The sequence below is a fragment of the Crassostrea angulata genome, chromosome 4 (assembly GCF_025612915.1).
Source record: "Crassostrea angulata isolate pt1a10 chromosome 4, ASM2561291v2, whole genome shotgun sequence".
Taxonomy (NCBI): domain Eukaryota; kingdom Metazoa; phylum Mollusca; class Bivalvia; order Ostreida; family Ostreidae; genus Magallana; species Magallana angulata.
Window position 1 is genome coordinate 12045309 of NC_069114.1, and position 27575 is coordinate 12072883.

Below are 27575 nucleotides of genomic sequence, written 5' to 3' on the forward strand. Positions count from 1 at the left end.
TACGGTACTTTACACAATCAAATTAACAGAAATTACCGTGGTATGCATGTTCAAATAATAACCACTCCAATGAAATTACTGTATTACAAAACTGAGATGTACAATTGTTGACAGAAACTAATGCTACCTGCTTAGAATGATGACAGATATCAAATCTCATAAAAAGTACATGTATAACTCAGCAATCAAAGCCCCCCACTTCTTGTGTATCTCTGAGTCTTTTAATCACAAAATTTCTAGCTTTCAAAGATTCATGTTTCCCAGTTTCTCTACCACAAATTCTGGACACTTCAGGTAAGGAAACTGTCCTATCAAAATCTGTCGAGTCTGTTCCAGGTTTGACACAAAGTTCGGTGGGATAACGTTCTTATTGGCAAGGAACCATGGGTAGAGTGATCCTGATATCACAGTAACAGGAGAAAGGAAAGACAACTCCAGCAGGGTCTGTGCAATACTCAGCTGTAGATCTGGACTAGCTGAAAACACAAATCACCAGATTGACAAACATAAAAGTATAGGAAGAGAAAGATTTTTTAAAAACTGCACAAAGAATTAAGTAAATGTACAGTGTAACAGAGTTCTTGAGTATGTTTGAAGCTAATTTTAATGAATTGAGGACATTTTTAATCCCTATAAAAGAGCATATAAATGAAATCATGTTTACTAACTAAATCAAGCATGCACAATTAAAAATGTTAAGAAAATTACTTAAGAAAATGTATAAATATGAGGATCAATATAAAAGTAAATTGTTTACATTAATTTTGATATTACAAGTATCGTCATAAGTTTATGAATCAAGACTTTCCAACATAATACTGTTTTACATGAAAGGTTCTGCTCACCGAGGTCAGACATGAGTATTTTAGTGATGTATTTCCTGATGATCTGAGACTTGTTCTTCTCGTTCATTGATGTTAGCTGCATTAAAACACTAGCTGTAATCAAAGACATCAAAGGTAAAATACAATTATAAATCATACTTTCATTGGCTGAACAACTCAGTTAAATTCATACAGTTTAACAACATAAATGTACTAAGTTCAAAACATATTTTAAAAGGTTCAATTATTTTTATTTAAGTACTATATTCTGTTATTTCCTAAATATCAGAAACACTTTTTCATAACAATCCTTCTGGTAAAATTAGAAATATTATATAGAAATTTATGGATAGCGAGTCAATTTCTTCTTCATACAGAAGTAAATTCCCACTCTTCTTTGATGAAGATAACTTAAAGGGGCATGGTCACGATTTCTGTCAAAAAATATTTTTCCGATTCTAATATTTACAATGCTTCAAGGAGGCCTTTTTAACATGCAACCAAAATTTAAGTGTCATTCGTTGAGTTATAAGGGAGTTACAGAGCTTACGATTCTTCGCTAGGTAAACAAAACTTTTGTTTACATTTTGAATGTTAAGGTGAAAATTCCAGTTTTAGACCATAAATGAATGTGTTAAACGTTAGGAGCTGTTTCTTTATGCTTAACATGAATAAGATGATAGACAAATCAGTTTGAAAAAGATTTTTACTGGTATATTGAACCTATGTAAACAAAAACAGGGCATGAGCCTTGTTTACAAGGTAAAGAATTGTGAGCTCAGTATCTTGCTTATAACTCTACGATTGACTCTCAAATTCCATTTGATCATTTGAAATGCATTTCTAAAGCATTATAAATAATAAAAACAGAAAAATAGAATTTGACCAAAATCATGACCATGCCCCTTTAAGTGCATGAACAATTTTATTCATTTCTAAATCTGTGGTTCCAATTAAATAATTTTTTTTTAAATTTTCCTTTGCATAAGCATACAAGTACCTTGCACATATGATACTGTAAATTAAGTAAAGAGTTATCAAAACGATTTATAATAATTTGGGCTTACCTGTGATTTGTATTATGACTCCAATATAATGTTCTGCGACCTTGACCCTCTTTGACCTGAGCTTGCTGTTCAGGGCCCCAACTGCTACGCCGATAAAGACTGTCTTAAAGAAGCCGACCTTCTGCATGACCAGGAGAAGCTCTGCTGCCCGCCGTAACTCATAGATCTGGACTGGAAATCACAAAACAAAACTAAACGTCTCTTCATCTAGAACTATCTGTTGTTTTTATGGGATAATTTTTTTAATTTTTAATAAATATATATATTAAATGAAAAAATATAAAATTAATAGATATAAAATCAATTAATAAAAATATCTAATATTTATAATATACATTAAAAAAAGCTTGTATATGTTGTTATTAGTATTATGCCTCCCCCCCCCCCCTCCTTTGAAGAACACAGGGCATATTGCTTTGCTGCTGTCTGTCGGTCTGTCTGTCCTCATTCGGTTGGTCTGTCCACCAAAAGTTTCTGTTCATTTTTCGTCGCTGAGGTTGCATATATTGAAATGAAATTTGGTATACAGATTTATCATTATAATAATATCTAGGCCAAGTTCAATAATGGGTATGATCAAGCAACTTCTGACAGAGTTATGCACCTTGGACTTAGAAAAATTCCAATTAATTGCAGATTCCGTTAATTTTCTTTGCAGATGTTTCCAAGGGAAGGGGGGTGGGGGATAAGTGTTTCACAAACATCTCTTGTTGATATATCTTTGTTTGCTTTTACCTGTTCTTTGTGTTTTCATTTATTTAAGTTTCATAAATAATATATTCATTTCTGGCGACAATAAAAATGTGTGAAACAAATACATGTTATTGATGCTTGACCATCTTGGAGAACTCCCCAGTCAATAGAGGTACAGAGGGTGTTACCTTGGTTGCTATGGAAATCAGCACATTTGTTTTCTATTTCCTTCACCAGGTGCTGTAAGAGAACATTGTTCTGATGGACACAGAAGTCCCAGTTCACAAGCTTCTTCAGACAGACAGCAATCTGAAAACAAAACAATTTAACAACTGCTTTACATCAAAATAAACCTTTCAATGTCTCCCCCTACCTAACCTAACAGAGAAGCTTAAAAAATTATTTTGTTTGATATAAAAGCTAACTTTTTCAAACTTTGTACTTTAACAACCATCAGGTATTTGACTTTCAATATTAGAGAACACAAGTACATGTACGGTATATGTACCTTACTGTGAAATCATAAAGTTAAAATATTTTTCAAGATTTTTTGTAAGTTTTATTGATAACAATACTTCATCAGATTAAATCTCTGACAAAAACTCTTACATTGTTATCTTTGTGCAATTAGTTACAATTTACTAATAGTTATTCTTATCAAACCAGCTATTTGCACCTCTGCATCTTTTTCTAAACTAAGTTTGTACCTTTGCACCTTTCTCCTGCAGTTCTTGCAATTCCCTCATGATGCAGGCCTCCATGACAACCAGAACTGGACTTGTTGCTATAGGCAATAAGACCAATATTTACCATTGACCTCTTACAATTGTCCTTGTTTTGTTATAATTCATTTTCAGTTGCAGAAAATATAATCATATACATGTATGATGCATGAATGTTTTTTTATGAACTAAAATTGTAAAGAAAAAATTGTATTTAACTGGATTTTTTTATTGAAGCTAGTGTTATCTAATTACCTGAAGAATTCCTATAGAGACATTGTGGCCATACTCCCACTATTGCCACGGCAACCATCGGTGCATTGAGAAATCTGCAGGTCATGACGTGGTAAAAAAACACTCTCGCTTGTTCCATATCACCTATAGATAATAATCAAAGCACTGACACTGACAAAATAACAACTTCACAATTCATTACTGCTAAATTAACCATCAAATATTTTTCACGCACTTTCAACATTTGGAGATTCCAAAAATTATAGAAAGTGATGGCTGCTTGTTATCAAAAGATGCTTATGTGTGGGATTTTTTTCTTTGGAAAATATATCAAAATCAAGACATTGGTCTTAAAAAAATTAAAATAACAATTAACATTTTATTCAGGAATATACACTGTCAAAGCCCAGATACGATGCCAAATCAGAGATTTCCACTTTTCTGGTGAAATCACTGTATGGTTTGCTTTAAAAGGGATCTATGTATCTTTATCTCCTATACTAAGACTGCATGCATAGCTTTATCAAAATTTATAATTCCTTTGATACAAATCTTTAAAACTTTAAAAGTATGATTTTCCCACTAAATACCACCTCCCTTAAATGAAATCTGGCTAAGAGAAATTTAGATAATTAAATGATTATTACAGCCTTTGAATTTTTTTAATAGAATAAAAAAGTAAATGATGAAAGAAACTTACCAGCATCCAAAAGAAGCCCCACATAGAATCGACTGCAAAAGAAATTCCCAGTAATGTAGATAAAATCGAGCATATAATAAATCAAACATCAAAAAATAATCATGATTATTCATCAAGCAAAATATGAACTGTAATGAAATGGTGTAAACAAATCAAAAACAAAAATATTAGCTGATTTACATAACCTAACTCATTGTAGATACTTCAATTCAATTAAAAAAAGAAAAATAAAAGCAGGAAAGTAATCAAATACTTAATGAGAAAATAGAGCTCAAGTGGCTGTAAAATGTGGGATGACACAATGGAATATATTTACATTTTCTAGTGTCTTTGTGATAACACTACAAATCGATTTTTGTAAAGTATAGTCCAATACATTTCACCAATTACTTTTATAGTATTTAATTGTACACTTGATAAAAGTTATTTAGATATAAGTGACTAGGAATCATTCTTTGAATATAATGAAGCGATCAAATATGGTCAGGCTTGATTAAATCTATCATACAGCCCTTCGGCTTTTATTAGATTTGATCATGCCTGACTGCATTTAAGTACCTCATTATACCAAAAGAATGATTCCTTAAATAAATTGTATTATGTCTTGGTTTCAATCTCTCAATGGACCAGTCAAGTGTGATTGACCTACCAGAGTGCCAGTTTACTGGTCAGCGTCAGAGAGTCCTGGGAGAATATGGCGCTCCACAGCATGTTTATCAGTTGTTGTCTCTGGGGAGCCTACAAAAATCATTGAGCAACAACAAAATCAACAAATATCCAAAAATGGAGGTAATGTTATTATTCAATGTATCATATCATTCAAAAGTGAAAATGAGAAAAATCATCAATACTGTATACTGGGTTATTTTTGCCCCATGTAATTTTCACCTATCTACACTTTCAGTTTTGCCCCGTCTTGAATTTGCCCAGACATGTTTGTGTTTACTATGAGATAATTTGAGACACTGGAATTCACTCAGTTTTAAATTCGCCCGTTAAGCGAAAGGGACAAGAATAAAACAGAGGTGAATATATAAGAAATAAGGCATCATTTTTGGATGTATATCGGGATATAAATATGGGTCACATGATCATATCCCATAAAGCCCTTTGGACTTTATGAAAGATTTGATGGGCTTTATGGAAGATTTGATCACGTACCTACTCGTATTTATATCCCAACATACATCCAAAAATGATACCTTATTTCTTATATTTACATTTGTTGCAAATTATGAAACAATGCTCCATACTTTCTTATTTGTAATGTTATGCAGGAATAACAGCGGATTGCACAAACAGCGTTATATAAGGGAAAACATTTGCAAGTGTAAATATTTCTTTGTACATACAGTTATCTACCCAGCTTTCACATACATTTGCATTATGAAGGATGGGTGGTCAACACATCACCTATCTCATCTACTTCAAATTTTAAAATTTTATTTTTGAAGCTAAAAACTTTAAGTTAGTAAAGAAAACTTCAACATATTTTAATTCTAAAATTAAAATTGACTTAGACACGACTGGAGATGAAAATTTCAATTGTTATGCATAAAATGGCTTACAGATGCATTTTGAATGACTGATAAAAATTAAGATGTTAAAAGTTACAAGCAAGATACAGAGGTAAGAATTCATTGTTATGTAAACAAAGCTCGATTCTTACAGTACTGTCAACGCGGATCCCATATTTAATTTTGTTAACTTTGTTAACTACTAAACAATAAGACAGCCACCTAACATCAAGAGTCATTCTTTACTTTTCTTGTAACTCTATTTTTGACTTTAAATATTGATGAAGCATTAAATATAACCATAAAAAGTTAAAAAGTTATAAAGCTGAAAATTTTGAGTTTAAATCATGTCTTTAATAGTCCCTTTAAATATGTGTCCATAACATTATACAAAGCTCTTTTTCTGAAGAAGATCAATACATGGAAATGGTGACCTAGCCTTCTTATTGGAAGCATTCAAATTTTACTAATATTTAAAAATTACACATTAAGTTTATTGAGAAGCACATAATACGTCAAGTTTTTATAGTGTAACATATGTGTATTAAAAAATTTATTTTGTATCAATTTTCAATGTAGAAAAATATTAGATTAAGATAAAAAGTCACAGCCATTATACAATAACAAAAATTAATACAAAATAAATATTTTTAAAACACATATGTTACAACAGATATATATTATATATAGAAACACTTAAATAGATATACCCATATTTGATTTTGGAAGAGACAGCTGTAGAACTGAAGAAGCCTGGCCTCCCCTGGTGTGAGGAATGGATCAGTCCTGGACTGACAGTCGCTACTATACGCACAGTAACAATGGATTGTCCCAAACATCTCAACTTCCTGACATCGCAGATACTACCAAAAAAAAAGGATAAAATAAATACTTCTCTACTCTTCACTCCTTGTATCTCATAAAATTTTAATTAAAACAGAGACTGTTCATTTATAAGAGAGACTGAAAGAAACCCAAAGAGAGAGAGAGAGAGAGAGAGAGAGAGAGAGAGAGAGAGAGAGAGAGAGCATGATCATGATAGTTTTTATTATTTATTTATTATTATTTTAAAGCATATTCCCTAATGATACACTGTCCTGTGACTTGTGTCAAGCTATAGCCGTGTTTACCTGGATTGTCCACTGCAATAAATGACTAGGCACCACAGACTGGTCCGCCAGGAGAACCAGTTTATCAACCATCTCCTGACAAGTAATCTCTGCTCCATTAATAAAGTGCTTCATTTCTGCTTCAATCACTATAACAAATAATTTTTTTTATATGTTAATCAGTAATTAAAAATTGTGCTTATTTTGGTCTTTAATTAGTTTATACTGCTCAAGTAAAACTTAGCTAAAAGACAATTAATAATCATATGAATGTTTGCCATAGAGTTATACATGAATTAAGACAGTATGAAAATTTACAAAGATGTAAATCATAGAGAAATATACTGAAAACATGATATACATGTATCTTGTGTGTACCAGATTTGGAAGAAAATGGTCTATCAATAATGATTCTGATTTGATGAAGCACATTATTTTATAAGCATATAATATCATGCATATAATACATATGTACATTATTTGCTTCACATTTGGTAATATACTTCTATTTAGTTTAGTGCAAGCTGTGTTAACTTTAGCCAACAATACTTTAAAACACAGCCATATATGACATGCTTTCATCATTATTTTTTCCTCAGTACTTGGTATTTATCTTACCTTTATAAAGATCCACTTTCTCTACTAGGCTGGTCGCATCCTTCTTTGCTGGTGCATTTTTCTCAAAACACTACAAGCAATGTAATAAATCTCTAGCTACATGCAATTTTTTCAGTGAAAAAATCAAAAGTTTTAAAGAGCATCCTAATTTTTCATTCATTACAATTAAAATCATGTCTTCTGTATATTATATCATTGCAAATCTAAAAAAATATGCTTATTTCTTTCAGACTTTCACAGTGTTGGAATATTGGGCACTATTTCTGGTGACACTATCATTTTTTAGCATTAGAAATATATCACACCTGTTTCTTTTCCGCAACCTCCGGCATGGGGACATTTTGGTCCAAGCTTCTCCGCTTTTTTGTTGCAGTGGATTGTGACCTGTAAACCAAATACAACGTAGGTACAAAATCAAACTTGATGCAAGAAAAGCTTTCTATGTGTTTTGGTTTAATCAATCATAAATACATTGTTTTGCACATGTATTGGCTGAAAAAGAGGAGTGCACAAGGCCCTGAAATAGAACTTGTCATCAATGAGATGATAACCATCTCACAAAGCATGGCTTTATTTAAGGACATTGGGATGAAGATAAAGAATTTTTTTTGACCTTGACCTCTGACTTAGATATGTAGTCCAAGATTATTACACATCCTTTCTTCAACAAGTACTCAGTCACGTATTGGGCATATAGGAAAGACAAAAGAAAAATTAGGGTCTGGACAAGAACCTTTAACAGGGGACTGCTATGACCTTGGCATATGACAAAGAAATTTTAATTCAAGGTTACCATATACACCTTACACACTGGTCTTTTGGTTCAATCTAACAGAATTGGGAGAAGGCAAAAAATGAATGCTCTGATCTTCACATCTGACCTTGAGTCACTGCACACTTTTTGTTCCAAAGCACTTTTTATTCAAACTTTGACCAAGATAATGTAAATGGAAGAGATTACTATTACATGGTTCAGACAAATATCTTTTCATGGAGGTCTTAAATGACCTTGACCTAAGACCTTAAAACTTTGTCCAAGGTCACTTCACACCCTTATCCCTAAAACAGTTCTTTATGTGAAGTATAGGCAAATGCTAATTGGAGACCACACATGTACGTTTTAGACAAGGGTTTTGAAAGAGGTCTGATATGACTTTGAACTTAAATTGATCTAGAAAGGATGTTCAAATCACTGCACAACTCTAACCCAAAAGGACTCTGTGGGTAAAGTATATAAGCTACATTTGGGCCAAGTGAAAAAATGCATGATACAGACATGAATTTTACACATACATGTAGGTCCACTGTAATTTTAGGCCAAGACGTAGAAAATTGGTTCAAGGTTTTCTTTTACTGAAAAGGTACTCTGATCATAAGGGTGATATCAAGCAAAATTGAGGCAAAGGAAAGTACATGTATGTTCCAAACAAGTGATGTTGGTCATACAAATGGATTACTATAGGAGGCCCATAGAACCCTAATTATCATTAAATCAAGGAAATCTACAGAAAACTGTTTTGTCATTCTTATTAAGAAACATACCCTGATTTTCCTTTCACAGCTGTCTGGGCTTTGACTGGTATTGCATCTGGTGGTGCCACTGCGTGAAATGTTCGAGGACTAGCATCTGATTGGACAATTTTTTTCCCTGAAGGACATGATTGGCTTGGCCTGGTTTCTTTGGCGATTTGAACTGCGGCTGTACGATGATGAACAATGGAAGTCTGTTTCACTGATGAGGCAATGGATGTTTTAGTACTAACACTCTGATGGCTTAATCTCTGCGATTCAGATGATGCTATGTGAATGTTAATGGATGATTCTTCTAAATCAAAAGGCGATGTACATAAAGGTGATATTGGGACAACCTCTCCTACTGGGGAAGGTGGAAGAGGGGAGATAGGATTTGGTAGGAAAAAATGATATGGAGAGGGTGGAAGGGGTGATACTGGTCCCCCTGCTGAGAGGGAAGAGGGTGACCGGGGAGTAGGGGAACTGTGTGTGTGTGGATGATGAGAGGGAAGATCCTCCATCTCTGGTGACACCACAGTGCTGGATGCCACCACAGCCGAAAACCTGGACTTCTGAACAAACTTTGAAAGACTAGGTATATACACTGGGATGGAACTACTTCTGCTGCCTTCTGGGGGAAACGAGGTGGGAGGCCTTCTGGAAGCACCAGTAGATGCTTGGATAGAACTTGGGGCATTAATTGCAGTTTTTGAATTTCCAACGTCCTTCTGTTGCTTCATTTGAGCAAGGGAGTCACTATCACCACTCAAATTAGCAGAAGTTGATTGGGACAAGTTAGTAGAGACACTGCCTCTTAGGCACACTGAAGGTTGATTTAAAGTGTTCACAGATTCTCCACTGGATTTTGAGGTTTGTAACACTCTCCTCCCAATGACTTGTTCACTAGCTCTATTAAACTTACCACCATTCACATCACAGACTGTCCCAGAATTCCCTTCACTCAATGTCTCTCCAGCAGATCCCTCATTCTGATCTACTGATTTCCTGGCATCTTCTCCATGAATGTCTCTATCCGATCCAGGATATTTCAGCCTTTTCATTTTTGAAGCATCTTGAGAAATGAGCTGAAGATCTGACTTTACATTCACACTTTGCTCATCTTCCATTGTCTTCAAGACCACTATCTCAGACACCTGCTGCACTGAAACTTTTGTCCCACTATCTGTTTGCAAAATCCTTTCCTGGTCACATGCACTGCTTAATTGTTCTTTCTCTTCCTGAGAGATTATCCCTGATGAATCCTTGATGTTTATAAACAGATCTTGCTCCACTTTATCACTGTCTGATGGTACCATCTCCGCCTCTACCATTGAATCTCCACTCAGGACAAACCCCATGCTCTCCTGACGAGGTAATTCTGGTTCTTCAATGACCCCCTCATTCTTTTCTTTGCTCGACTCATTTTCACTGGGTTTACTACATACCTTATTTAGCAAGTCTACACTTATATTTCTGTCTGAAATCACATGCACTTTACACATGTCATTTTTGTTACTATTATCACTAATTTCAACAGTTGATTTGAATTTTGTTGCAGAGTTAGAATAATCTCGATTTTTTCCATCCTTTTCTTCTAGAATCTCTGCAGAATTTTTCTCCATTGATCCTTTAACAGCACACGATGACATGCTAGAATCCTCAGAGATAAGCTCTCCATCCGCTTTAGTTGATGTATTTTTCTCTTTGCCAAACAGTGGCCCATTTTGTTGAGCTTTGGATGCTGATGCACCTATTCCTAACCCCTTATGAGAGGGCAATACAATAGGAGGGGACTTGAGAACAGGTGGAGACCTCAGGGCAAACCCAAGGCTGTCTTGTCTTAATGTGGTCACCAACTGTTTGGAACTCTCCGAATCTTCTACTTTTTCAGCATCTTTCACAACACTATGTCCACACTTGTTTCCAATATTTTCCTTCTTGATTTCTTTTGTATTTGTCAATGTTTCCGCAGTTACAGAAACTCCTTCGTCCCTTTTCCTTCCACTGGGGATTTTCATTCTTGACCTTGACCTTTGACATAAAGTGTCTACGTCACTTGTAGACAGAGGTAAAGTCTGCGTTCTGGCTAGTCTGCTTGATGAAGTTTCATCACATTGTATAGTTTCCTTGCTACAAGTCTCTTCACTTAATTCATTATTTTCAATTATTATCTGTCCATTTCTATCATCTGTCTTATTTGTAAGAGTCAATCTAGGATTTTCTGGCACTATTTTTAATTCTGACACAAATTTTCTTGAATCTTTGTTCGAACCTTTGTGAGGTACTGAAGATATTCTTTTTTTCCGATTTCCAGGGGAACTAGCCCCCACATTCTCAAAACAAGTTTTGCCTTCTGGCAAGCTGAGGGACTTTCTCAAAGTTCTAATGGACAACACAGAATCAATATCCATATCCTTATCTTGAGAATGCTGTTCAATCCTGAAGGTTTCCTCTCCATTCTGATGGTTTTGTACATTATTGCCTTTTTTCTCTTTGCTATCACTTTGTGATTCAGTCAGTTTTATAGTGAACCCTGTGGACTCCACTGAATCTGATGCATTGGAATCTTCCTGGGACACAGAGACTGGTCTGAAGGCATGCTGTCTAAGGCACCTGATTCTCTTGTGGTGCATGTTGGTGTGGTTACCCACTCTTTCCTTCCCATCCTCACTTTTTATTCTAGAACATTCATTGATATCTGCTTCACTGGATGGTTGAAGCACCAATTTCTCCTCTGTTTTTCTCTCCTGTTTAGGAGTGTTACTCTTTGAGAACTTCTGGAAGGCCGAGTTGTGATGCCCGCTGAGAATGGGCTTGGGATTGACCAGGGCCACCTCAGAGTTGACCACCTCTCCCTGTGTATCCATCTCCTCACAGGTAAATGTTATCCTCTTGATTCCCTTCAGCCCGACAGGCCCGCCACTTTTTCCACCCAGAATTCCATCTTGACTTCCTTTCAGACTTCCATCTTCTCTCCGATTGTGCACTGTGACCTGTTTTCCATCTTTCATCATTTCCTGACCAGCTTCCTTGGAGATACCTCCTCTGTCTGTCTTCAGGGTGGTGTTTGGGTCTCTCGAGAGGGGAGATGGGGGTACCCGTTTCCTTGGAGATCGTCTTGGACTGTTTGTGAAGACCTGCTCCAGCTGTTCAGCCATCTCTTCCAAATCTTCATCGCTGTCTTCATTGTCTTCCACCTCCTGACAAAAAAAAAAGAATAAGTGAAACCTAATAGATAAGTGATTTATTGCAAAACATATTAAAAATGAAAAATTCCCAAAAGTCATAGACATGCATAAAAGCTAAAGAAAGAAAGATTTTATACAGATGGCAAGTTTGGACAATTGAATTCCTTGTAAATTAACAATAGGAACATTCATTTAAAAAATCTAAAACTTGACATTTTATATCAAAAGATATTTTAGCTCAGCGGAGATGATTTATAAAATACAATTATGTTTCAATTATTACACTTAGAGGAGAAACTTCCCATTAGGTTTGTGTCTCACCTTTCTGTAGGACTGTGGGGATGGGGGTAGAGGGGAGAGGACGGACACCAAGGGACTGAAGGCGAAGGGGAACTCCATCAAGCTTCCCTCCTCCTCGGGGGGTTCCATCGGGGCCTTCCTCTCCCCCTCTGTGTGGGTTATCCCGATCTTTCTGACTGTCAGGGTGTGCTGACAGCGGGCCTTGGTCTGGGGTAGGTCCGTTTCCTGGTCAGAGACAAACCCGGGATCCACCAGGTCATCTAGAAAACATGCAAAGATGTTTTTCATCAAAAGAAACATAAAATTTGGGAACTACATTTTTTATTTTTCAAAAATAAAATAATAATCATTATATACACTCTGATCACATCTTATAGACACAATTAGTTTATAATAAATAGTATATTTTCTAAAACACAAAATCAGGAAAGACTCAAAGTGAGTCTTTTAGAGATCTAGATTTCTTGACCCAGCACATATGAGGTCACAGGATATACACACCCTCCTCCAGTGATGAGGACCCCTCGGTAACGGTAGCTGGCCCCGCCCCCTTTCCATTAAGCAACACCCTTCTCTTGTTCCACTGAAGTCTGTCTTTCTTTGGTAAGAGACCTGTTTGAAAACAAGACTGTTGTATTGAAGTAACTTGTACTATCATGCATGTTTGATTACTTTAATCATGTTCATCGTTTGCACTAGAAAACAAACATAACAATTTTAAGATAAAAAGATGTCTGTACCAATTTAGTACAGCTAGAACATGCAAGTTTATCACACACACAGTAAGTATATCCTTGCACATTGTCAGTGAATTTGAATGAACATTAAAAGTATTGCAATATCTACCTATTAACCTGGCTTTGAGGACAATTTTGTCATACTAAAATTACCAAAGGTGCACCAAAGAAAACAGTTGAAATCGAGTTAGACAATAAACTTGCAATTTTACAAATAGTTTGTGTGTGTGGAGTTAAATAATTATAAACTTAAGTAATACAGAAGAAATTCAACTGAATTTGATGCAGAGTTTGGTGTTAGTAAAGAGGTTCCAGTTATTGGACTTTGAATTTAACCTTGCAATCAGGATAACACCACAGATACATGTATTCTAGGAAAAAACTTGGGGGGGAACCTAATGCTATTTGTGAATATCGTTTTGATAACAACCTGTACATGTATTTACAATGGGAAAATAAAATGGAAAAATTTCACTGGAAGTAAACGTTGTCTATTACTAGACTAAGTCAATAAGATATTGGCTTATATTCACTCACTCACATGCATGTGGGTAAAATAACACAAAATATCAGTTATCAGACATTTACATCACCAACACACACCCATCCTTTAACTGATACAAAAGATAACAGGCTTATAGGCTAACTGTTACAGCTGTGAAACACAATTGTGTGTAGGTTATGTAATATATGAAATTATACATGTCCATGTAAATTTATATGTTAATTATTTTAAATATCTCTCATTACAATTCATTCATGCATTTATGAAAGTTTAAATATCTCTCAATTCATTCATGCATTTATGAAAGCTAGAATTCAGAATTCAGTTTACTTTCAGTTTACATGAACTTACAGTTTACGTGAACTTACAGCTTTCAGTGGATGCACACACTGAGCACAACTTGGCACACATACTTTACATTCATCTGAAAATATTGTTGATTGATTATTCATCACACTTACCATTCTGAAACAGTATCTCCCCGAATCTCTCCACATTCTCCTGAAACAAAAATAATCAGTACTGAAAATTATTAACAGTTGCTTATTAATCTAATAAATTCTTAACTAAATCAAGCACTTAGTTACATGTACTTGAAAAAAAGACTATATAGATGTCTAACGATATCTATATCAGTATACTTTCTTTATATCAATGCATTCATGTAATTTAAGAATACTAATTAAAGTACTACATGTACAGTAGTGAGGGGACACTACTCTGGTGTGACTAATAATGCATGCTCAATATTAATGTCAATGTTTAAAATCCTAAAGAGAGATGTTGAGGTACATATATGTATTTGTCAGTCAGATAAATGTTATTTGATACCACTAAATACTAAATGACAATTAAGATGTTTAATTAAGATTTTCCCTAATTTTAACAATATGACAAACATGTATCAGCTTGTAACAAAACCAATCAAAGATCTACTGTTTATATTTCAAAATTGATATTTTTTTTTTTGCATTTTTCCTTTTATTCTTTAAGTGCAATTGTACTACTTTTTTGTTGACTCACAAAACTACATTAAGAAACACAGTGAAAGATAAACATAGAAAATACTGTACAATATTTCCTTAAAAATCAAATCAGCAGCAAATTAAAATACCCCAAAACACACACTGGCAATAATTTTTGGGAGAGCAGTTTTTTTAAAAACACATGCACTGGCTTGCAACAAACTAGAAATGTTTGAACATAATTGTAATTGTTTCTTCTGGACTGTGTGACAGAGCATGGCTACCAATAATCTTATCTCAACTGTCTAAACTTCAAAACTCAAGAAGATAAACATGTCACATCGTGTACACTGTCAGATAAACAATTTAAAATGATCCTTACACACATACACACAGATCAAGTCACCTGGGTGAAAAAATCCACAATTTATTTCTTGAGGCAAATTAGATTGGCAAATTGAAAATAATAACTTTCAATAGAGTCATCTTCTCATTGACAAGGAATTGCATTCAAGTATGTAAGAGATGGAACATTGCAACCAACATAAATAAACAATAAATGGATTCCATTTCCATTTATATTGTGAATCCAGCAATCACACCCACTAATAATTTTGAAAATACACAGACTGTGATATTGTATAGAAAACAGCAATAAATTTAAACTGGAAATTTTGGAAAGAATTTTAAAGATGCACTCTCAAGGTAAAATAACTATTAAAGAAAACAAATGAACTGAAAAATAATAAATCATGTACAACAGAAAGTCAAAGTAAGCAATAAAATGTGAAACAGTAACAGTACTGGTGTATGAAACCCTGTCCCACCCTATCTTGTCCCCATCCCAGGCCATCAAAAACTTTACGTTTTTTTTAAAAGTACAATCAAACAGAACTGTTATTATCTAGTATACAAGATCTATTGATAGAAGTGCAGTTTCCATCTAGAGACAAATCTGCATGCATTATTAGTACATGAATTCTTACATGTAAAGTTAGAGTGAACTTCCTTGACCTTCAGATAGCATGACCTTTGTGACCTCTGATAACCTTAACAGACCTACCTGAGCCTTAGTCAGACTTTCCTCTGTCTTCTTTTCTCTCTTCTGGAATCTGCTGTTTTCTTTCTTTAACACTTTGTTTTCCTCTGGGAAAAAAAGAGTAAAATAACTAAATGTAAACAAAGATGTGGTATTGAAACCCCCACTGACCCAGGTGTTTCAGTTAAATTGTGTTCTGAAAAAGATGAAAACCATTCAATATATTCAAGATTTCACTATATCCATGTTAGTACTAAATGAGTTTAACTGTATAAATTAGACTAGCTGGAAAATGAATGTTAATTATTAACTTAACAGTCTTTAAAACATCTGAGAGTTTCTTAAAACCTGACACATGCACATGTAGATACATAATATGTACATGCATGTACCTTCCAGCCATCAACTGAATAATATAGAAGTATATATGCATAGTTATGCTGACCTAAGTACAAATTTAATCTGCTGCAAAACACTGAATGATCAAAATTGCTTGTTTATATTCTATCAAACTAAAACTAGGGAGCATGATCATGAATAATTAGAAGTGGGAGTCGGGTGGGGAGAAATCTACAGTTTATTTATATATTATATCCCAAAGACAATGGTGCTGCAATTAACTGTTTATTTTCAATTACATCAATTACATGTAATACAGCAGCTATTTGATCAGTACATTATTCAGATTCAAAAGATCAGCATTTGTTTTTTAAGCATCCAAGTTTAATTTTTTTTTTTGTAAATCTTAACAATATCAACCAATTGTAATTGCATGATTTTAAGATTTCAAAATTCATTTAGCAGCAATTTTTAAAGCTACTCATGAAAAACTTTACAATAATACATTTTATGAACATTAAAAATTTCTGAATTATCTTCCCCTGCTTCTTCATTTCAGTGATATTTTTTGCTTATTTTTAACTGCAGACATGGTGAAATATTTCCCCGGGCATTCTAACAAACTGGTCTTACAAAACCTCAGGTTCACTTAAATCTGATGTCAAGTTTCAACCACATGTACATGTATCACATGACCAATCAATTGATGCATTGTACAACTGATAAATGCCCGAATTGTCTCCCAGGAAATGAACTTTTTTTCCGAGGTCCTTTAAGCATACACAGAGTTACTGTCACATTCACCTAAAATATCCGACCCATCCTTGAGTAAATAAATAAGTATACTATGGACATGCACACTAAAACTTAATATGTCATGTGAATGTGTATCATATTTTTTATAACAAAACATGTGCAACAATACTTGAACAACGTGCAAACTTCACTTATCAAGCAATTAACACATAGCTGTCAATGTGTATTGGAAAAGTATATATATCCCTTAATTTGCTCATAACATGTATAGATAGGCAAGCATTTAAATCCCCCTGTGGTGTCTGTGTTATTTCGCTATCACCAGATGTAACTTGAACCCTATAATCTGAGTCCACGGCTGTATGAACACATACCGTAGATGCGTACAATAAGATTCACCTGAGTTTGTTTTGCTAAACCAAATATATATCACGAGTTTGAAACATCTTCAAGACTGGGATTATGTAATGGACAGGAATCTATGCAAGTAAAGGTAAGAAAATTAGTTTTTAATATATCAATTTTTTTTTTTAAAAATTTCATTCAAATTCATTAGGCTTTTTGTTTTGAGATAATTCAGAGTCACTTTTGACATACTTTTCATTGCTCTGATATTTGACCTGCCAGCTGATAAGTTTTACCTTCATGTCATTGAATGTTGCATTATTATTTTAAGCACATTTAAGTTTTATTTTCCCAATCATATACACACTGTATTGTATTACATGTGCATGCTTTACAACTAAGCATTATGTTGAAAAAAAAATACATGCTCGGTAGTGATATATACCGGTATATAGGACTTCTTCATGATCATATTTGTTCTAGCTAAATTCAAATAATCTGAAATGTGGCCTAGCTAGCTCAGATGGAAAGATAAGTTCTACAAAGGTAGCAACCTAAACATCCCCCCTCTCCCAACTCATATACTGTAGAAGCACATATTTTCGTTGGGTCAAAATTTCGTTGTTTTTGAACCAAATAAAATTTGTTGGCATTTAATTTCGTCACATCATAATATCTTTGTATTCATTATTACTTGGATAAAAATTCGTCATGAATTTAATTTCGTTGATTTCTACTGCCAACGAAAATAACGAAATTAAATCCTCAACGAATATTTCTGCTTCTACAGTATCTATATCTACAAAACAAATCATGTTGAAATGTAATGATGTTGATGTTTAATAACATATAAGATCACACAATAACATATTAAAATCCCACTTTAATGGCAGAAGTCTGGTATTAAATTCACATGCCAACCTCATAGATGACATATTTTTACGTTTTTTTTTTCAAACTCGTTTCTCTCATATAAATTGAAACAAGCAAGTATGGAAGCAGGGTGGGCAGTTATATGCTTTATGCAGTTTTAATTTTTTGTCTATTTTTTTTTTGGGGGGGGGGGGGTATGTGGCAAATAAAGCCACTTTTATTCAAATGTTACAACAATACATTTGGTTTAAATTGAATTGTTGTTCAATTGATAACATAATTACCTTTTTAATACAATGATATACTAGATGAGTTGTAATGCAAAAAATGCCCCCAAGGTGACCAAAATTTCCAATGCCAAATATAGTACATGTATAACCATTTTCTTATATTTGCATTTCCATTGTTCTTTCCCACTGTAAGCCCATACGGAGGAGCTGCAATTATTTCTCTATAATCGCAATTGCTCTGTCAGTATACTATGACGTCATAAAGGTGTAACGTTATATATACTTTTCCATGACGTTATAGATTTAAACCACTATACGATACATCATGTGTTTTTCTCCAACTCGATTAAAATTGACGTATTTAAATGTAATATTAAAACATGTTTTTGATAACATTTTAAAGGAATTAAAAACATATTGATTCTGTTAACAAATCTATGTGAATTAAAAAGATACATTACAGTCTGAATGTTTGCTTTTGATGTAATAGCTAAATGTCAAGGTCTAGGCTACTACAGGGTATTTGCGAGTGGTAAAATGCAAATATAAGTAATAAACAACGATTATTTAGTGAACATGGCGTTATGAATAGCAACTGCTCTGCTGGCATATTTTCCATGATGCGCTAGCGCGCATCATGGAATATGCCAACAGAGCAATTGCTATTCATAACGCCATGTTCACTAAATAACGTTGTTTATTTCTTAAATAAGTTCAAGAGGCACAACTCTGTCAAAAATATCGAGCTGAAACAAAGTTCAAACTTGACCTGTATTTTCTAATATATTCATCTTATATGAAATATCAACTTAACATAAGCATCACTTCAATTAAGAGTTAGAGAGTGAAAACTAAGTATTTCTCATTTTTTTTTTTAATTCAAAGGAGCATAACTCTGTCAAAATTCATCGAACCTGAACTAAATTCAAACTTGAACTGTACTTTCTCGTAATTAACCTACATTTCAAGAAATATCAATTTTATATATATGCATCCCTTCAAAAGATAGAGGGCGGAAACTGAGAATTTTTCATTTTTTTCAAAGTTCAAGAGGCACAAGTCTGTTTAAAAATCATTGGACCAAAACTATATAATTGAACTCAACCTGTATACATTTCTATGACACATCCATATATGACACATGAGATATATGTTTGCAATGGTTGTTGAGATAATGATTGGAAAGTGAATTTCCCATTTTTTTGTAAGTTTAAGGGGCATAATTCTGCCAAAAATCATAAACTTAACCTGTATATTCATAAGCCACATCCATATATCAAATTTGAGTTGAATGTGTGCAATGCTTGTTGAGAAAATGATCTGAAAGTAAATGGTAAAGGCATGACAGAAGGATATATAAGGACAAAATGACGGAACAGGGTAACAATCTATCATAATGCCTCAGCCATTTCATGCCAGGGGCAAACAAAATTTTTAAAACGTTTTTTTTTTTAAATATTTTGCTCATGGATGAACATTATGTGAATAAGCCATTTGTGGCTTTAAAAAATAATTAACTCTCACTTTGTACAATTCATTCAATCTTTTTAAATCATCAACTATAAGCTCATACTGTCTGTCATGTATTGGAAAGCTCTCCGATGAAAGGCTATATGTTAGAAGTCAAAAATATCATCACTGAAATAATGCAATAATACATGTACTGAACTATGTAAAGATCCATCAACAGCTTATAATTGGTACCCATAATTTCTGACAATTTGTTTACTTAAATCAATTAATATCTAATTAAATATCGTATTTGAATTCATACGTATGCGCATTCCTAACAAAAAATAAGCAATGTACATTGGTTTCTTTATTCATAGTGGTAGAACAGATTCAAGTGGACAATAACTTTGCTGCATCATTTCCAGGCCGTTTTCTGAAACAAGATGATTTGCCACCACGGGGTGGTGTTTGCCGTTCTGTTTGTTATCTCCATTGCCAGCGCCCAAGAAGAGGAACCAACATTAAAGGTCTCGCCGTCTCAAATCGCTGCTCGAGTAGGCGAGAGTGCCGAGTTTGAATGCACTTACTCGGGTGATGAAGTAAAGACACTCCTTTGGTTGTTCCCCAATGAAACTTCTGTAAATCAGACCGCCCATCCCCGGTTTTTAGACTCGGAAGGAAAATTGACCATCTCTGATGTCATGAATAGTGACGAAGGGGAGTATGTCTGTACGACTCTGTCACGCGACATGAACGCCACAGGAACGTTAAAGATTTTCGTCATGCCGTCATATTTTACGGAGGCCATGGTTGTGATGGGTATAAACATTGTGCTCGTTTTGATATTCATTGGTTGTGGGGTAAACCAGTATATACAGACCAAAAAGGAAAAAAGGAACTTCAAAAAGTCTATCGCCCATGACATTTAAGGAACAATGACCAAGTTATCTAAACAAAATTTCAGTTTTAAAATTATCAAATAAAATCAATGTAATACCCAGTATAAATCATCAATCAATCAATTAAAAGAAGATATTGAATACATACACAAATCACAATTATGCATAAATTTCCTGATTTATATCATAAACTCACTAGTTAATTGATTGATTGTTTAAGTTTGTATTTTGTGTCTGATGATTGTTTTCTTTTTACAGCATAATGCTTATTTTCATCTACTGCACAGGTAGTGCGCATATTTTTTCATGCATCAAAAATAAATATACTCGTTAACAATAAATGTTTACTCCATACTCTGAGAAGTGCCCATATATTATACTGTTGGTATCATATTCCTTGCATGCAGCCTTTTAAAAAGTGTCTAATAACACCACCGGTTTTATTGCATTCATTGAAAAGAAGCAGCACTATTGTTAAAAGTCATGCATGGCTAAAAATTGCATCAGACCTTTACAATACTGCACATTTATCATGTTTACAGAGATTTATTTTTTTTTTTACTAAAAAACATTTTCTAAAAATGAACCAAAAAGACCTTTATGAAAAAGAATACAGAAATCCTATATACAAGAGAATGTGAACAAAGATTCCTTGCAGTCAGGGTTTTTTATATCATAAAAAAAACAGTCAGTTGTCACCGAGAGTTACAATAAAGTTTTTGCAAGCAATTCAATAATGTATATTTCTTGACTCACCTTTTAACTTTGTAAGTTGTATTTCCTGTTTCTGTTGACTGAAAATTCAAAATTATTTCTAAAGTTAAAAGCAATCCAATCTATTCAATAGATAGATGAATGGATAATTACAGTACACAGATATTGTTTTCATCTAGTTCATTGTCTGAAATTCTGACTACTCAAAAACACTGTTTATTGACTGAAATTCCTACAACTCAAAATGAATTAATAACTCCTTGAAATTCTTAACTTTAATTGTTTATATCTTAGTTGCTTTGGCAACATCTATAACACTAGTGAAGATGACCAAAGTAAAAAACAATGTACATATTTTATCTCCTTTTTATAGGCAAAAAAGACACAGTTTAAAGAAAAATAAAATTAACAAACTTGATTTATATAACAACAGAAGATTACCAGTTCTGCTGATAAAACATTTTAAATGAACAAATGAACCAATTAATGAATGAAAGAACTAATTAATAAATCAATGATATTTGATACAATTCAAAATTTGTTACAATAAAATGAATGAAAATCATTTTGCAAAATTAAATGAAACATTGTACCTAAAGGTACACAACTCAATTTCAGTGTTTTAAGTACATGCCTACTTAAAAGTTTAAATTTCAAGTTTTTATCTCAGGTTCTGTATTTCGTTTGTCCCTTTAGTTGTACTCTCACGTACCTCTGTTCCAGTTCACGGATTCTCTTGTTGGCATCCTTTATTTCCTGATCGTGTTTCTCCTTCCCTTCGAGCAGCGAACGATTCAACTGTTCGTACTGAGTTTTAAAACTCTGAAAAAAAAGATTTTACTTAAAAATTACAGTTTCACATTCTTGGCTTTCTTAAATTTGTTTCATATATCTTAAATTATTTACTGGAGGCCTAACCATATCATATTTGGCAAAAAGCCTTCATTAAGTAATGAATAAAGAGATCTGCTAGTACATGTGCATTAGCTTTATAACATACATGTATCGGTAATATTATATATATAGCTGCAATGTATATATTAATTCATCTATCATTACTGAACAGCTATAAAAGTTCTAAAACTAATAAACAGATTTAGAAGGAGAAATAAAATATGGTAAAATAATACAAAACTGTGTAAAATTTTAACATTATTAAAGGAATGTAAACAAATGTGGAAGAATTACCTCTCCTGCCACTATCTGGTCTCGTAAAGTTTGGATTTCCTGGAGCTGTCTCCTCTTCTCCTGGTCATGGACCAATTTTTCCTGTAAGAAGAAATTTTTTTTTAAAATGTGAGAATTACTTAATGCTCGTTGTTCTTTAAAATGTCTTCTATTGTGACATCCTTGTAGTAATTAATGTACATGTAGTTTAATACCATCTTAAAATCATCAGGAGCAAATAACAAGGGAGCTTGATTTCAAGTGTGTTTTATTACATGTACAAGTTGGTTTGACCTGTTAAGTAACTGATTTGTGCCTGAAATGTAACTGAAACATTAGTGTATCTGACTTGATCCTGTAGTGTAACTGACATGTTCCTGTAGTGTAATTGACATGTTCCTTTAGTGTAACCCACACATTAGTGTAACTGACTTGTGCCTGAAATGTAGCAGACACATTAGTGTAGTTGACTTGTTCCAGTAGTGTAATTGACACATTCCTGTAGTGTAACAGACTTGTTCCTTTAGTGTAAGTGACTTGTTTCTGTAGTGTAAGTGACTCGTTCCAATATTGTCAATAAATCCCTGACCTGTTTTAGTGGCTCTATCTGACGTAGGGCTGCTGACAGCTGGGACTGCAACGTCTCCGCCTCCCTGAAAAACGATCAACATTCAACAAATGACTGATGGTAGTCGGTCTTCATTCCAGCTCAATACAGCATACCATAATACACGAAGCTTACATTCTACTTCAGAATACAATTACAATAAAATACATTTAAAAGAGTCTTTCAAAATCATAAATAATAGAAGATAAAATGGTACATAGGTTTGGTACAAATTTACAATCATGTACAGACCCTGAAACGTAATACTACACCACATGCTCGCTGCACGCTCGCTACACGCTCGCTAAACAGTTCACACGAAACGCTGAACGGTTTACACGAAACGCTGCACGCTTTGCCCGAAACGCTAAACGATTTACACGAAACGCTGAACGGTTTACACGAAACGATTCTCGCACGAAACGATTTGCTCGCTTTTCACACGCTTTGGACACGATTTTATTCTGACCGATTCGGGTCCTCTCAGATTTTTACCCTGACTCTGTTAGTAAGAATTAATTTTAAGAAAACACGAAATAATAGAAATACTGATATAAGAAACATATATGTACATAAGTATTAAATTGTTTAATTAAATTAATTTGGTACTTATATTTAAAGGAAAAAATTATTTATTCATAGAATTAGCCAAAAATATTACTTCTCTAAATATATTTATTGCTCAAAAGAAATATCCATGATTCTTATTAGTCCCGTAAATAATAAAAATTCCAGAGAAAAAAGTTACCGTAACACAATATTCAATACCAAAAATAAAATGCGTATGATTACAAACTGAAATCGGTTTTTCAGTATTCGGCGGGATTTGTTTTTTCTTCTCACATTAATATTTTTATTGGTTTCAGAGAATACGATGTAAAAATACTAACTGTAAATAAACCTGTAATTATTAACATTGATGATTTATGTAAAATAAAATTAGTCACATAAGCTATAAAACAACCGATTTTTTTTTATGTCGAATCATTCGCGTAAATAAATGTTCCGACAATAATATCAGAGAGAAAAATCAATGGATTAAACAATAAAAAAAGTTGTCATTACTATTTTGGAAAGAACAAAAAATAAAAAAAATGATTTATATTTTTGTCTCAATATTCGTATACATAACCGGCGCCCCGCATAACGGCGTACAATATATCTATCATAATCTATTTGATTTAAGTACCATGCATATAGATTCCCATAATAATTAATTGCATGTGTACATTTTAGGAAAATTTCAGTGTGTTAATTACTTGTTGTTTTCCGTTATCAGTGTTTAAATAATTAAAATAATAACTTGTAGAAATATTTTTAATCAGGATTCAGAAGAATTTACTTCCCGCATTTCATAGAAATGAACAGTATATTTTCTTTCTATGTTTACATTTAATTTTGTTCAAATTAATGTTAAATAATCTATATCATTGAAATTGTGTGCATCATCAAATACTGATTCCGACTGCCTTGAAGTCTTAAATTTCTATTGGCTATTGACATAAAAACAGACGCGTGACCATCCAATGAAAACGAATACACAGAGTTTGATCGACAGGTTCAGCCAGGTGCATGTTACCCGATGTCCGAGGTTATGTGTACTGGTTGTACACAGCCGAATAGTCTCAGTAACTAGTCTTCATTCAATACGCGTACTTTTCTTTTGTTTGTTAAAAATTAATTCAATTTTGTAAAAAGATAAGTATATCATTTCTTATAGATTTTTTTTACGAGAATATCTTAAAGAAGTTTTGCCAATCAGTTTAACGTAATGTTTAACACGAGCGCTATTTTGAAACAATTAAATTGTCAGAGAGTTCCGAATGAAATGTGATGAACGTTTCACACGGTTCTCGCACGCTTCGCCCAAAACGATTTACACGCTTTGCCCGAATCGCTGCACCCTTTGCCCGAAACGCTAAACGGTTTACACGAAACGCTTCACGATTCACACGAAACGCTAAACGGTTTACACGAAACGCTAAACGGTTTACACGAAACGTTTCTCGCACGAAAGTTGCACGCTTTTTTGGTGTAGTAGTACGTTTCAGGGTCTGTAGGTCTATAATTGAAATCCCACATCAAGACATTCTTAGTTATCCAAACATTTTGGTGGTGTTTTTTTTTAATTTAACTTCTTCTGCTAGCTATTATGCACTACCTTATAATTTTTACATCACAAAAATGTAATTAAAAAGTTACAGATTTATTCCATTTTCTAAAAATATGTAATATAGAAAAAAGAAACCAATTACAAAGTGCATATGTTTATTACATGTAAATTTAGTTTGTCAATATTTTAACCTATCAGTATTTAACCAAACATCACAATACACATAGTAAATAAATTGGTTTAAGAGTATTGACACAAATAAGCCAAGATAATACAAACCTCTGGAGTTGTTCCTGCTTCTTGACAGAGTCTTCAAGTTTTCTGGTTTGCTGGTCATGATGTAGCACAGGTCAAGGTCAAATTAAGTATTCAAAATCTTAAATTATTTTTGGCTTTAATTTTTACAGAAATTAATTCAGATGTAGTTCGATACACATAAATAGTAAATATAAGCATCATTCAAAAATTCAAAACAAGGATAAAATTACATAGGTTTCCAGTAAAATATGCATGGATTGTGTAGTCCTAGCTTAAAGCCAGACAAATCTTGTATATTTCAAAAAGCCATGGCTTAGTGGCCAACCGGCGTGAAAAAGGCAGCCCTACATCACAGTGCAGTTTGACACAACTACCCAAAGTCCAAGCTCTTGTTAAAATGGTTCTATACATGTATGTGTCATTTCATATTTTTCAAAATAAACTGAGTAAAACAAAACAGCGAAACGTCCCTTAACAAGAAGAAATGCTTTTCTAATGTCTTGTGATTCAAAGTTAGCAGTGTTTACTCATTTGCTTATTGTGTTCTATAATAACAGTTAACTTTTACATAAAATTTGAGTTGTATATATAAGTTATACTTGATGATATCAGATATTTCAAGAAATAATTCACCTATAACTTTGGAGATTAGACATGCTACAATGGCATGGTGCTAATTACAAATATTAATGATAATGAAATAGTGCTTATCACCAATCCCACTGTGGTTTTCATGACTTATCATCAATTTTATCATGTGAAATGGTTATACATGTAGTAGCAACAAAATCATTATAAACATTTCAAAAAGGATATCTTCACATTTAGACTTGTATTTCTTGATCAGCAAACTGCAAAATAAAACAAATGCACAGAATTTAGCAAGTGTAGGATTACCATTTTTATTACAAATGCAAATTTCTGATCATGCGCATCTGAACTTTGATCAAGCAAGATGAGGAACGTTTCAAAATTCTTGAAAAATGTCAAGTTGCACATGCAGGTCCAACAAGATGTCTTTACAATTACTTATTATCTTGTTTTTATAATAACATTTACACATTACTTTCATTTTCATCAATTTTTAATATCTAAAATTTGATTACTCCTATTAGCTTCATTGATATTTTGCAATTTCTCATGTTTTGTTTTATTAACTTTTTGTACTATTTCAGCAAAAATTTAGCCTTAATTACTCTGTGGAAATAATCTTCTTCTTTAAAGTGTTGTAGCTCAAAGCATGCTCCTCTTGAAGTTTTTCGTAGTTCTGTAAATGAACCAAATGAAACAGAGAATCACATACACATCAAATCACGATCTTAATTCTTATCACTCTGCTGAAAATGTCCAGATAACACGATGCAAATAATCATCATAACGAAGGCAGCAAAGTTTCAGGATTCAACAACTTCATGGCTTTTGAGGATGTTACAATATTTAATTAATGAAACAAAAAAAGTTTATCACAAATGGTGGCAATTCCCTTCCATAGAAGTTCATCATGCGTCAACAATATTACTTTTCAAATTTATAATGCACACTTACAATACCTAACATCAGTGAACAGACTATGAATGTGGAAAATTTACGTCATCTTCCTTGCTTCATAATGACAAACATTCCACAATAAAAATAACATCTACAATCTACATCATGCATCAGAGATATACACCAACCTTCTTAAATACTTTACACTGCTCACACCATAGGTTTTCTGACTCCACCGTCGTGATCAGGTCAAAATCAAGGGAGGGAACTGTGTCAGCCCCCGACGCTGTTGATAAACTGTCCACCACGTCCATATGTGCAGGTTGGACATAGTACCAAAGCACCAGAGAATCACATCTCACTGAAGATACACAAATGTCAAATCAAAACACACGTGCGTAAAACGTAGGGTCGTAATTGAAACACGAACTATTTGGGGATTTTTATTAATGGCAGCTCTTTATATTACCTTGTGCATTGACAAATAGAGAGTTATGAACGAGAAAAACAATGTATTTGATCAAGTTTCGGTTTCAGACTTAGGAATTTTGCAAACTTCACTCACCAAAATACGAGATTTCCCAGACCGGAAGTAAAAGTAACA

At 33.4% G+C, this 27575-nt stretch overlaps 2 protein-coding genes across 3 annotated transcripts; one reads left to right on the forward strand and one right to left on the reverse strand.

Annotated features, from left to right (window-relative positions):
• Window positions 1-14: 14 nt before the first annotated feature.
• LOC128180023 (myosin-2 heavy chain-like) lies at window positions 15-27575 on the reverse strand. Of its 2 annotated transcripts, none has more exons than XM_052847804.1 (26): window positions 27537-27575; window positions 27160-27332; window positions 26680-26750; window positions 26298-26334; window positions 25505-25563; window positions 23095-23158; window positions 22527-22607; window positions 22051-22160; window positions 21381-21418; window positions 15755-15837; window positions 14188-14227; window positions 12986-13096; window positions 12506-12744; window positions 9027-12196; window positions 7790-7868; window positions 7485-7554; window positions 6888-7015; window positions 6468-6620; window positions 4890-4978; window positions 4241-4272; window positions 3562-3684; window positions 3292-3368; window positions 2773-2893; window positions 1892-2062; window positions 846-938; window positions 15-476 (listed from the first exon to the last, which is right to left on the reverse strand). In XM_052847804.1, exons 2-26 carry the CDS (start codon window positions 27283-27285, stop codon window positions 244-246), a joined length of 5598 nt encoding a protein of 1865 aa, XP_052703764.1. In that variant the 5' UTR covers window positions 27286-27332; window positions 27537-27575; the 3' UTR covers window positions 15-243. The 2 variants fall into 2 exon arrangements, with proteins under 2 accessions (XP_052703764.1, XP_052703765.1); XM_052847805.1 differs by lacking the exon at window positions 27537-27575 and adding an exon at window positions 27441-27505.
• On the forward strand, window positions 17087-20965 carry LOC128180034 (uncharacterized). The gene is made up of 2 exons (XM_052847816.1): window positions 17087-17318; window positions 20103-20965. The coding sequence occupies exon 2, from the start codon at window positions 20169-20171 to the stop codon at window positions 20652-20654; it is 486 nt and encodes a 161-aa protein (XP_052703776.1). The 5' UTR covers window positions 17087-17318; window positions 20103-20168; the 3' UTR covers window positions 20655-20965.